Here is a 13814-nt window from a genome sequence, read left to right as displayed (position 1 = left end):
CCAGAGAAGACTCTGAAGAAACGCCCAGTCTAGTCTGATAGCTGTCCAATGCTACAAGTACAGAGCTTGTAACTACTTATCTGGACTGGAATCTAGTGATTCCTGTGCACCAGGCAGAAGCTCTTCTCTTTGAGCTATTCAGCTCTCTGAATAGCTCCTTGCTATTTCAGGTACCAGTACCTGTTGTTCCTGGTTGGCTCTACTCTGCATTTTACCTTATTGGACACCTTATTTAAACCTGGCCTTGCACTTCCTTGTGAGATTATTGCGCTTTCAGCCTTTTGTCTAACTCTCTCACCTGCTGCCCCTCATCCGTATTGTATTTCTGTTCCCCTGTACTGACCTCTGACTTCCAAACTGACTATGCTGCCTTCTGTTCCTCATTCTTATAATGCTGCTCCTGTGTATAAACCTCTGACTTCCCACTGACTACGCTACCTGCTTCTCCTGCACATTGCTGTTGCCCTGTACCAACCTCTTGCTTCCAACTGACTATGCTACCTTTTTCTCCTCTTATTATATTGCTGTTCATGTGTACTGACCTCTAACTTCCCACTGATTATGCTATCTGCTGCTCTTTCACATTGCTGTCCCTGTGTACCAATCTCTGGCTTTCAACTGACTATGCTGCCTTCTGCTCCTCCTTATTGCTGCTCATGTGTACCTACCTCTCATTTCCCAATGTCTATGCTACCTGCTGCTCCTCCACATTGCTGTTCTCCTGTACCAACCTCTGACTTTCCACTAACTACCTGCTGCTCCTCCACATTGCTGTTCCTCTGTACCGACATCTAGCTTCCCACTGATTATGCTACCTGCTGCTCCTCCACATTACTGTTACCCTTTACCAATCTCTGACTTCCCACTGACTAAGCTACCTGCTGCTCCTTCACATTGCTTTTCCGCTGTACCCGACCTCTGACTTCCCACTGACTACTCTACCTGCTGCTCCTCCACATTGCTTTTCTGTGTACCGACCTCTGACTTCCCAACCTCTATGCTACCTGCTGCTTCTCCACATTGCTGTTTTCCTGTACCAACCTCTGACTTCCCACTGACTACTTTACCTGCTGCTCCTCCACATTGCTTTTCTCCTGTACCAACCTCTGACTTCCCACTGACTACGCTACCTACTGCTCCTCCACATTGCTGTTCCTGTATACCGACCTCTGACTTCCCACTGACTATGCTACCTGCTGCTCCTCCACATTGCTTTTCTCCTGTACCGACCTCTGACTTCCCACTGACTACTCTACCTGCTGCTCCTCCACATTGCTGTTCCTGTGTACCGACCTCTGACTTCCCAATATCTATGCTACCTGCTGCCGCTCCACATTGCTGTTCCTGTGTACCGACCTCTGACTTCCAAATGTCTACGCTTCCTGCTTCTCCACATTGCTGTTCCCCTGTACTGACCTCTGACTTCCCATTGACAACTCTACCGGCTGCTCCTCCACATTGCTGTTCCTGTATACCGACCTCTGACTTCCCACTGACTATGCTACCTGATGCTCCTCCACATTGCTTTTCTCCTGTACCGACCTCTGACTTCCCACTGACTACTCTACCTGCTGCTCCTCCACATTGCTGTTCCTGTGTACCGACCTGACTTCCCAATGTCTTCGCTACCTGCTGTTCCTCTACATTGCTGTTCCTGTGTACCGACCTCTGACTTCCCACTGACTACGCTACCTACTGCTCCTAAACATTGCTGTTCCCCTGTACCGACCTCTGTCTTTCCACTGACTACACTACCTGCTTCTCCACATTGCTGTTCCCCTGTATCGACCTCTGGCTTCCCACTGACTACGCTACCAGCTGCTCCTCCACATTGCTGTTCCCCTGTACTGACCTCTGGCTTCCCACTGACTACACTACCTGCTGCTCCTTCACATTGCTGTTCTCCCCTACTGACCTCTGATTTCTCACTGTCTACGCTACCTGCTTGTGCCCAGTGGTTGCAATAAAAAGACTCCAATCCAGACCCTAATCATTACAGTGCTATTTGCCTAGTAGACCGACCACTGCTGCAGCCTATCAGTTATCCATCTGATTCAGGCAATGAGCATTAAACTGCAAGATTAAAAATCCCTCAACTTTTGAGAATGGAGAGATGCAAAGTTTATTTTTACAAGCACTCTGCAATTTTACCTACTTAAGAAGATGAGACAGAACCTTTATGAAAGAGATTCCAGACGTGCTCTGTTTTCAGAATTTGTTGCGCCTTATTATATTTCAGAAACCCAAACTTAGAACAATATTGTGTTGCTCTGGGTAAGTAGTTAATATCTTGAGTGAGCTTATCCGTTCCTGCCTGTGATGTAATCCCCAAATGGTCTCACAGAAGAGTGCGGGTCATCAGTGGTTATCATCCTGCCACATTCTCCGTCATGTCTCCCAGCAGTCTCCCGGTATCATGATGGTGATTAAACATAAAGTTTTTATGATGCATATGATTGCATTGCATTCAAGATGAAGATTTCTAGGAAATTAAATAATGCATAGGGAAAACGTATCAATAGTAGGGCCTGGGCAGTAACAGGCTCACGCTCCTACCGCATACTCAAATGCCAAATGTAGTTACACTTACGGCATTTTATGTGCAATCAATAAGGGAAAGGCAATGACGCTTTTATGAGGAAGTCACAGTGTGTCACATAATTTCATTTGCCCACAGCTAGTACGTTTCTGTTGCTTATGTTATTACCAGCAGCAATACAAAAAAATCACATTGGGAGTAAAAGGGGAAAATGTCAGCGAAAGAGTTAACTGGATTAATAGCGAGGGTAAGGAATATGGTCCATGGTCGATGCTCCTCATCCGGACAGAACACTTTAGCAGTGTCTGGCAGCTGAAGGGTTCATTAAATTAACATCAGGTCTTTTAGTGGATGGGCTTCAGAGGCAGTTGCCATGGCAACCGCTTTATTAAACAGCTGCCCTAACGACGTGGGGACATGGCGGGATGGATGGCGGAATCGAAAGTAAGAATGAGGCTGAGACTGTGAAAGTCATTGCTGTCCTTTGAAGACGGGACCCCGACCGCTGTGGACCAACTGCGGCGTCCTTCTGACAAATTCTCCTCTGCTTTTATGTGTAAGAATCAGATTTGGAGGCTGTGACTCTTGTCTTTGAACAGGGATGAGCCAGTTGTTGGCTCACATTGACCTTGTGTTAACGACCTCGGCTTTCTGACGTGTTTTTAAGAGTTATACGGAGTGTTTGCTGGTACTCGTATTTTCCTAAAAAGACCACAGAATGAACCAGTCTGGTGACATTCACGATGAAGAGGACCAATTGCAATATGTGAAATGAGCATATTTTACAGTTTTGTTCTTTTCGGCATCTTTGGGAATTTACTGGTCCTTTTTTTCCAAGTTAACAGAATTCCCTATTTCCTTGGCCAATATCTGTAGCTGTTCCCTTATTCACTCTGTATTCAAGCCCCTCTGTACGCTAGGTGCCAGAAGGCAACGGGAAATGATTACTACCCACTTATTGTAACGGTTATTATTATTAGCAGAGATAATGGGCATTTTTCCGGCGAAGGCCAGAGTTTAATCGGCTCCATTCTGCACCGTGTAAAACCTCTGCGGAAAGCCATAAAAGATCCAGGCCAGGGTGCAGTGAAAACAAGAGTCATAAATATAGAAACTCTGGTACTTGCACAGCTCCTCTTCTGGAACTGCCTCCGGTGCGCCTCTAAGTCACAAAGACCTGAATTGGGCACATAGAAAAGTTTTCTGTGGATCTCCTTTCTCCAGTTCTTAATATAATAATTGCATATCCAATACAGTCTTCCTGTATTGCCGGATGTTTTCTCGCAACCAGTTCAATTCCATATTCCATTTTTCATGAGGCTTACAGAACAGAAGCAGCTTTATTAGAATATAATGGGCAATTTACAATACATATTTTGTGCTCATTAAAGAGCTTTCCTTCTGACAAGTATTCATTAATAAATCTCTGTGATTTTCTTACATTAGCTCTTCCAACTTGCTTTAAGGGCTTGTCCAGTGAAGATAAGTTATAACCTATCCACGAAATAGTTCCCTGTCCTGCTGATCGGTCCCAAGCAGTTGGACCTCACAGATCAATAAGTTATCACTTATCCTGCAGAGAGATGGTAAATTCTATTCAAGGTATAACCTCTTTAACTAGATGTCCTTTAGGGGGTACACACAAGTTCTCAGAGGGAAACCTCTTTATTTCCCAAGGGTGCCCTGGAATTTATCTTGGGGGTTTTGAAGGGTCAACAAGCTACCGGCTGCCATACTCTAATGCCCAACAGATTCTAATTTCCTCCTTGGCGGAATTGGTGGCCAGTGCCTGTAAACTGTGCCTCCTCCTGACTTGTAATCTATCTTACTATTATGAACAGTATTATCTTTCAAACATAAGGACCAATACTAGAAGGGCGAATGACTGCACCAATATTTCACTATCCTCAGCCCCGTCTTTACATTTGGCAGAGTTCAGGGCCATTGATTGGTGCCAATATACTTTTCTTTCTTGTGTCTGTTAACAGACATGAGGACAGGAAAGTGAAGTCTCGTCCACAGACTGCTGATTTAGGACATCCTTGCTGTTGGAGGAGGTGGTGTCCAGTGTAGAAAGTTGAGCAGGCGAGTATAATACAGTATAGTAAATCCAAGCTGTGGGTATTAAATGGCATTAAAGCGGGAGCTCGATGTAGTACTATGGTTACTACTGTATGAGTATTATGATATGACACTATTATGTGGTCACTATAGGCTGTATTAATGGATGACACTAATAAATGGGCATCATATATTTCCATATATTTCCTATAACTGAAATAATACAGACACTATGGAAATAATTATTTACTGGGACTAATAGTCATGGTAAGGAAGGTTGATTCCACTTTGAATGGAGTATTATTTAGAAATTTATATAGGGAATGTATGTATTAGGGCTGCATACAGATAATGTCCTGGTCGGCTAGGACATACTGGACAGGTGTTGCTTGTGTGGGCTGCACCCTCTTCTAATTAATAAGAAGTCATTAGCCAACCCAATTGCTGTCTTTCTACGACAAGAATGTTGCATAGTTGTAGTTAAGCTATTATGCAGGATTATATATATATATATATATATATATATATATATACACTCACTGGCCACTTTATTAGGTACACCTGTCCAACTGTGTGTTAAGACTTAATTTCTAATCAGCCAATCACATGGCGGCAACTCAGTGCATTTAGGCATGTAGACATGGTCAAGACAATCTCCTGCAGTTCAAACCGAGCATCAGTATGGGGAAGAAAGGTGATTTGAGTGCCTTTGAACGTGGCATGATTGTTGGTGCCAGAAGGGCTGGTCTGAGTATTTCAGAAACTGCTGATCTACTGGGATTTTCACGCACAACCATCTCTAGGGTTTACAGAGAATGGTCCGAAAAAGAAAAAAAATCCAGTGAGCGGCAGTTCTGTGGCCGGAAATGCCTTGTTGATGCCAGAGGTCAGAGGAGAATGGGCATACTGGTTCGAGCTGATAGAAAGGCAACAGTGACTCAAATTGCCACCCGTTACAACCAAGGTAGGCAGAAGAGCATCTCTGAACGCACAGTGCGTCGAACTTTGAGGCAGATGGGCTACAGCAGCAGAAGACCACACTGGGTACCACTCCTCTCAGCTAAGAACAGGAAACTGAGGCTACAACTTGCACAAGCTCATCGAAATTGGACAGTAGAAGATTGGAAAAACGTTGCCTGGTCTGATGAGTCTCGATTTCTGCTGCGACATTCGGATGGTAGGGTCAGAATTTGGCGTAAACAACATGAAAGCATGGATCCATCCTGCCTTGTATCAACGGTTCAGGCTGGTGGTGGTGGTGTCATGGTGTGGGGAATTTTTTCTTGGCACTCTTTGGGCCCCTTGGTACCAATTGAGCATCGTTGCAACGCCACAGCCTACCTGAGTATTGTTGCTGACCATGTCCATCCCTTTATGACCACAATGTACCCAACATCTGATGGCTACTTTCAGCAGGATAATGCGCCATGTCATAAAGCTCGAATCATCTCAGATTGGTTTCTTGAACATGACAATGAGTTCACTGTACTCAAATGGCCTCCTCAGTCACCAGATCTCAATCCAATAGAGCATCTTTGGGATGTGGTGGAACGGGAGATTCGCATCAGGGATGTGCAGCCGACAAATCTGCGCCAACTGTGTGATGCCATCATGTCAATATGGTCCAAAATCTCTGAGGAATGCTTCCAGCACCTTGTTGAATCTCTGCCACGAAGAATTGAGGCAGTTCTGAAGGCAAAAGGGGGTCCAACCCGTTACTAGCATGGTGTACCTAATAAAGTGGCCAGTGAGTGTATATATATATATATATATATATATTTTAGAAATTTGGAGATCTAGAACTCGTGGAAGGTTTGTATTGTGCCACAACCATCTAATATCAAATATATTGCAATTAACTTCAATTTGCTCTCTTGACCTAAGCTGTTCCTTGTCTAGCGGTCTTTTATGCACACGTGACATCCCTCTTACCAGCGTATCCGCACATACTGTCTTCAGGAGCATCTACTATTATTAGGCCTTACTGTGACAATTGCTTCTCTTGCCTATAGGTGGCGATACACTGTGACGATACCCTGATAGCGCCATCCGGATCTGCACGTCTATGATGTTATTAGATTCCCGCCAATGCAAACCTGTTCCAAAGCTGATTGTGCTTATTACAAATATCTATTTTGGTTCCTAATCATCCCAGATTATCTATTTTAGCATTTAACAAGATTAGTGGAAGCATTCCCATGTCTTGTGCATTTCATGCCCTGATCCTAGAAACATATCTTATTCAGTGGTTTATTTGGTGGGAATAAGGGACATATTCGAGTCTGTGGCTTACTCTCCACTTCTGAATTTTGACTAGATTTTACCATGGAAAATCCCATTTAAGCGTGTTTCATGCTTGGTCTGCTTGCTTACACAGTGGGATCCGCTGTGCTTCAATGATACTTTTGCCCTACATTCTGTATTTCCATTTGTGGCTGTTTCCAGCTAAGATAGTGGCTAAATCATACACCGTCCCAGTTGTCCTGGCTTGTTGGCCAGCGTGTGACAGTATCAATATCCGAATGGGCCGCTGGGCTAGTCTAAGCCTTTGGTTCAGTTGGCTGCTTTAATCTCTCCGTAGACACATGCCAGCCTCCTCCTCAATCTCTCCACGTCTCTCTGTGTGACACCGTGTTACAATCAAATGGCTATTCAAAAATGCAAATCCCACCACGTGCAGGCGGGATGCAAACTCTCACCCTTCCCCCCTCTAAAGGCCAGGACGCTATTCAACTCTGCAGCCTTTCCTTGCACGCTAAACATTGACCTAGCCATCTCCTACGTGTATAGCAAAAATATACGTATAATACATAGTAATAGTCATACAACACAAGAAATGAAAGACATTAATAAAACACTTATACGATATAAATAACGGTACAGTAAGCGGTATGAAGTTCAGTGGAAAGGTCATTTTTGGAAGACGCAGTGATCCTGCCTAATAATGATGGCGAGGCGTAGTTTAGAGGCAGGGTCGTATGAGTGTATAACACAATGGAAACTGACATTCATAGCCTCTCCCCACCCCGTTAATATTCTATACTCGTTAGTTCTACCCATATTGCTGACAGCTGGAAAACATCAGGAAATCCCACTCCTCCGGCAGGACAGACACGAGGCACACAATTATTCAGTGCCGAGTGTCTCCATGAAGCAGGCGGTGGATGTTGAGTTCATGTAAGGTGTTGCTGCTTGCAGCCTAGAATGTGGTTCCTCCAAATACATGATTAGTTGATAAGAAAAAATTCAAAAAGGTAGCAGATTTGAATTTATATCTCAAAACCAGACTATCATTGAAGTTATGTTGTGGAATGCCTGAAATTAGCTTATCACAGGTATGATATTTTGGCACCACTGGCCGCTCATGTCACTTTCGCTCTTTCCGTTCTCTCAATACTTCCCATAGTTTTTGAATTATTTATAAAGTATGTCTAGAGCACATAAAAAAATTGGGGCATGCCATGTGCTTTCCTTTTCTGGTGCCTTTTGCTCATTCATGTATTTGCGATTTCATGGCCAACCTACAAGTGGAGCTTAAAGGGTTATAGAACTTTTTTATTAATATGTCTCAAGTTTCTAGAGGAATTGGTAAAAAATTTTAAACTTTTTTTCCATTGATTTCAATTTCTTACAGACCATTCTGTAGTAGAGTTGGGTCGATTTAATGAGCATTCTGTGTTTTTGTTTTCTTCAGATTCGGGCAGATGGTCCTCCGTACGGTGGCATTCAGTATGAAGTAGTACACGCAATGAGAGATGGAAGTCCAATCCTTAGGGACATGGCATTTTCCACGGACAGCAAATACCTCTACATCATGTCAGAAAGACAGGTAAGAAAATGTGACCAACTTGCAACAAAGTTGGCCACACATGTTTTTTGGAGTTGTGTGAAAGGGAACATTGTGATAATTATGATGTGTATGGCCGAACAATGCCTGCCTGAAAATTCAGCAGCCATGTTGGATTGCTAGTTGATTGTGGTTGATAGCTTACCACTTTTTTCTCTGTATATTTTTTAATACTATGAATATATAGCATCCACGGTTTGTAGTACTGCAGCTTGGTGCCATTGAAGTGACGGAGGCAGGTGTATCACTATTTAATCATTCTGTTCTTGTACAACGCCTTTCATCTAATGGACGGGGCACAACCTTTTCTAGCCTGATAGTCACATTGCCATAAATTATTCGCAAGGGCCGAAATAAAATTTATAGGGCTATTACCATCTGAGACATTTCTGGCATATCAAAATTATGCATGTTAGATAATAAGTGGGCTATAAAGCGGAACCAGCGCCTATGGGAATAATTGAGGCCCCCTGTACCTCTAGTTAGCTCTTGAATGTGGCTCTACCCATTGGAAACTTAAAGGGTTATTCCCATCTCCAAGATCCTATCCCAATATATAGTAGGTGTAATAATATTAGAAAATATCTCCAATTAGAAATGTAGTATAGTTTTTCTAATTTACTATGTCTATTATCTCATGTGCAGGCATTGCAGGACCTTAGGGATCCATATTTACGACCACATATACAGTGACAGCTAGTTGGTGGTGGTCGTAACATAGGTACATAGCAAATCAGAAAAACTATACTACATTTCTAATTGGAGGTATTTGCTAATATTACTATTATTACACCTACTTCATGTTGGGATAGAATCTTGGAGATGGGAACACCCCTTTAATGCCATACTACAATGTATAGAGTCACAAGCATAGATTGCCTTTATAAATCATATATATCTTTAGGGAGTAATGAAAAGATGTCAAGGGACCTCGTTGTCCAAAAAATGTAGAGGGGGCACCAAAATAACTGTGTGCAATCCCTCTTTTCTTTGTTATGGAATCTATATACAGGTAAGTATGTCTGTGAGCAGATGTTTTGTGGGCGCACAGAAGGTAATAGCGTACCACATGTGGCCTCCGCGCGCAGGTTGTGCACCCCAGACCTAATGATCATTCTCATAGACAAGCAGGTCTTTGGGAGGCTTATAATGCGGGACGCTTTTCGGTTGGGTCAGGCGTTTGGAGTGGATGTAGGATGTGATAAACATATGACAGCAGCAGTGACATGGTGGCTCCCAGAACCGGTTCGTCAGTAATGTATTCCAGACTTCCTGCCGCACATCCTGGTGATGCCTGTACATTGTTAGAGCATACAACAATTCATCCTGAATATTACTGCCTCACTTGACATTACCCATTTTCTGTCTTGGAGACCGGCATTCTCTGGCGGTTACTATGAAATATTAAAATGCAGCATTAATTATGCTCAGAATCATCGATTATATATTTGTATCCGCCACCCGAAAGGATTCCAGCAGCAAATCTGATGTACAGCAGCGAGGGGGATAGAGAAATGAGTAGCTGTAGGTCTGCGTAATTTGTCCAAATCACATTTTCCAAGGTGTCGGCTTGAGCCACCTCATATCCGAAACACGGAAGCCTTTTCTCCACACCTCGTAATTGTTTGTGTCGGGTTTATGATAATTCAGAATTAAAGCGAGAGATGTTTAATCCTTTCTCCTGCTCGCTGCGGGAGACATTAATGCACATTTTTCTCTTGCAAATTGACTTCTCCATGTAAAGATTAGAGCGGCCAAGAGTTTGTTCTGTTTGGATAGCAGCCTTGTAGAATTCAGATTTCATGCAAATTTCGGGAAGCGATTTAGGCTGCTGGCAGTCTGATAATGAAAGACCAGTGCAGCTAACTGGGCATTTAGGAAGGAGCGCACATCAGTCCACTGTGACTGATTCAGGAATTTGCAATATCTGAGATTAATGCGACAAAGTGAGATGAGATGTTGCACAGCAGAGTTATTACTATCAGATACAGCCAAGCATGGGAGCTATGCCTTTTCCTACCAGCTAGAAATAACTCGCTTTATTAGGATACACCCAGCAAAACACTGCAAGAAGTGCACTTACTATTAAATTGTATTGTGATGTTGAATACATTCTAACACGGAAAATTACATGTGATTTCTGTTAATCAGGAAGAATTCAATATTTTTTGTGAGTGTGATATCACAGTCACGTGTACACGTATTACGGTATTTCATGCAACGCCATAGGAGAGCATTGCACGCAGTACCAAACTGCGGCCTCTCATGATCACAAAAGGCCTCGTTCAGACGATTTCCTTTCCGTGTTGTCATCCATATGCCATCCATGATTCCATTGTCTACATCCATTTGCAATCTGTATGCAAACAATTTAATAAATAAATTTCCCGCTTGTAAAAATATTCATGTGTAGTACCACATAGACTCACATTGGTCAGTGTGCTGCCTGTCTGCTATCAGTTTTGCATACAGACAGTTTAATTCCTTCGTCCGAAAGTGGCCTAAGTGTGATAATCACCTGCAGCTTACGGTACATCCAGGAGCTCTGGGTTTCGGTGAATTTTCTAGGCAAAATACATTTTCTTTGTAGACTTCATTGGATTTTTATTTTTCTCTTTTTAAGTCAATACCTGAAAAACACCATCTCTCGCTACGTAATATGAGCCAAGGACTCAGAGTTGGAGTTAGTTGTGGCTAGAGTTGGAGTCATTTCCACTGTGCCGACTCTTGACACCAACTTTAAAAAAAAAATGATAAAATTAATATTATATAGATAATTACTTTTCACAAAAATGTAGAAAAGTTTAGAAATGTTAACGATATAGATATATTTTAGGTTTGTCAATCTAAAGTTATTATTTGCCCATGAACCAGTGAATTCACTACCAAACATGTTTGTTTTTCAATTAAAAAATAAAAAGTAGCAGACGAGTTGGAAGTTTGGCTTATTGAGTCCACAGCCCTGGTTGTAACGAATAGGCAATGCTGGGGATGTGAATTTCCATAGATCTACACTGAGATCCACAATGATTATGTTAGTAACTGTCCAAGATGGCTTAAAAAAGTGCTATTTTTTATAATCTTTCGATATTCCTATTTTTGTCCTCCTCAGGCACCGGAGCTTGGATGGCACGGCTCCCTCTGAGCCCCCTTTAGCATTGCTGAACTGTAGTCGTGAAAAAGTCATTTTGATACTGATTCTTTTTATATTTTTGGAGTGGAGTTTGAAAATTGAGAGCTGAATGCATATTGTTTGGGAAGTAGAGACAGTTTTATTGGTAAGGGAAAAGTCTGATGGGTATATAACTCGGGACAAGGATCGCAACGTAATACTCAGACTGGCCGTAGGCTCTCCCTACAGGAGCGTGACGGCATGTATTTCTATGCAGCTGTCACGCTTGGGTCAGGAGGGCCGCCGGCCAGTCTGAGCATTGCGTTGCCATCCTTTTCTGAGTTATTTGGCCTTCTGACTCGTCCCTTAGGCTTGTAATGTCCATCATAAGGCTTGGTTCCCTCTATGCTCTGTGCACTGAAAACACCTTCCCGACAGGTGGAGTTGTGAGGCTGTGGTCATATATTGCGGCTGCATCACTGCCGCGATCTGGACAAAACGGCGCCAACGTGCAGATGTAAAAGCTATTTATTAATGATGGCCACAAGGTTGTGCCGCTGTATGAGAGTTTGCAGCCAAAATCTACTGTGGCGTTTGGCCTCTCCCTCACCCATTGCACCTGCTCACTGACAAAAGGAGGGACTCTTACCTACTCAGTGTGTAATAGCCATGTCACCCAATCCTGGTTTCTTTAGTTATAATGCAGGGCTAAATAAAAGTAAGCATGTAACCAATTTTCTGTAACTTCTATCTTTTTTTTTTTTTTGCACTGTTACACTGTTTCTTTAAATAAAATCAAGATCCTAATTTTGACATTTTGATATGAAATAGGCTTCTTAAAAATCTCCTCCTATGTGCTCTCAGCCAAGAGTTTTGTGATAATTAGCCAAGCTACTATACCTGACAAGTAAAATTCTTAATTACCACTAATTGTTCCCCCTCCCCTCACACCAGTCCAAAAAAAAGGAGCATTCTGCCTAATTGCTACCTTCTCTGCGCATTGTTAATGGACACTGTTCTTCATTTGACAGCTACTTAATTAGGTCAGCGGCTTCCTTTTACAGTCTGTATCATTATCCCACCTGTGCCATACGTCACCTATGGACTCTGCAACAAAGTAGCCAAATCCTTTAACCCTATAACAGTTAAAATTCGCCCTTTCAGTTGGTGAACCGTAGAAATAGGCAAATCTGGTAATCACAATGACGTCTCCTGACCCTTCCGGTGCTCGAGATGTAATGGCCATACAAATAGCAGGAAATACTCTGCTAATTTCTTATTCTAAGTAAGGATATGTGTACACGATGAGGATTTGGTGAGTTCTTAATGTTGCAGATTTTCTGCAGTATTTGGATTTTTTTATACATGCTATTTGACTGTGTTTTTTACATAAGTTTTTATAGCTGTTTTGACTCTACAGTTTTTGTCTCTTTTTGGTATGTTATGTTTTAATTGAAGCTGATTTGTTGTTGCTACTTTCTTAGCTTCAGATAGGTTATTTCCTGTGAAAATACCAGACAGAAAAAGGAGTGACAGACAGCATCACATGACTCTCATCAGAGCTGTTGACTGGTGGAGCAGATCATGTGATATACCATGTGACTCTATAGATCCAGGAAGTGATTATTTTTCATCCTCACTGTTTGGCTCTTTGTGTGGAGGGTATATAATAGATGTAATGGCACTCACTTCTATATTTCTATCAGGGCATCAGAACATGAGTAGTTCTCTTTAAAATATACCTTTCATTAGGTCTTCTCTTCGTCAGTCGCTATCACTAGGTTGTGTGCACTACAAGGAGCTTTCTTATGGTGCCTTAAATTCACTCCTGCAACCCTTCATTCTGAGTGTCGCAGATTACAGGACCATTCTCAGGAGCTCTTGGGATACTGACAGCATGTCCCCTTTTGTATGTGCCCTTAGTCATCCACACAACATTCCTGTGCTGTAGACGAATCTGGACCTGGCGCATGCGCATTTAACACTTCTGTACTCAGAACAATGACATTTAGTGTCCTATGTACATGCGCATGGACATAGCACTAAAACAAGACAGCTCGGTATGGCTGACATAGGGAATGTCCTAAATCAATCAGAGGCAAGGGACTGTAAGAATTACAAGAGGCGCATAGGGTGGTCTTGGCCCACCAGTTGAGCAACTCAGTGCTGTTTTGCGGAAAGCAGGGACAGCTCTGACCTATGACTTTGCTTTAGGTATCCTGGACCGTAGGGATGAAATAGAGACACAAGTAGAA

The 13814-nt window shown here is 42.6% G+C and overlaps 1 protein-coding gene across 3 annotated transcripts in view; it reads left to right on the top strand.

Moving 5' to 3' along the window:
• The window catches only part of PLXNA2 (plexin A2), a 389564-nt gene that overhangs the window by 213491 nt on the left and 162259 nt on the right, over window positions 1-13814 (top strand). For all 3 annotated transcript variants that reach the window (XM_073587292.1, XM_073587293.1, XM_073587295.1), the window contains exon 4: window positions 8295-8429. In XM_073587292.1, coding sequence (XP_073443393.1) covers window positions 8295-8429 — 135 coding nt within the window. The remainder of the gene's footprint in view (window positions 1-8294; window positions 8430-13814) is intronic.

Source organism: Dendrobates tinctorius, unplaced genomic scaffold, assembly GCF_039654945.1.
Source record: "Dendrobates tinctorius isolate UK_male_01 unplaced genomic scaffold, ASM3965494v1 ptg000098l, whole genome shotgun sequence".
NCBI lineage: Eukaryota > Metazoa > Chordata > Amphibia > Anura > Dendrobatidae > Dendrobates > Dendrobates tinctorius.
Note: the sequence above shows the minus strand (reverse complement) of the source record. Positions and strands in the feature narration are given on the sequence as shown.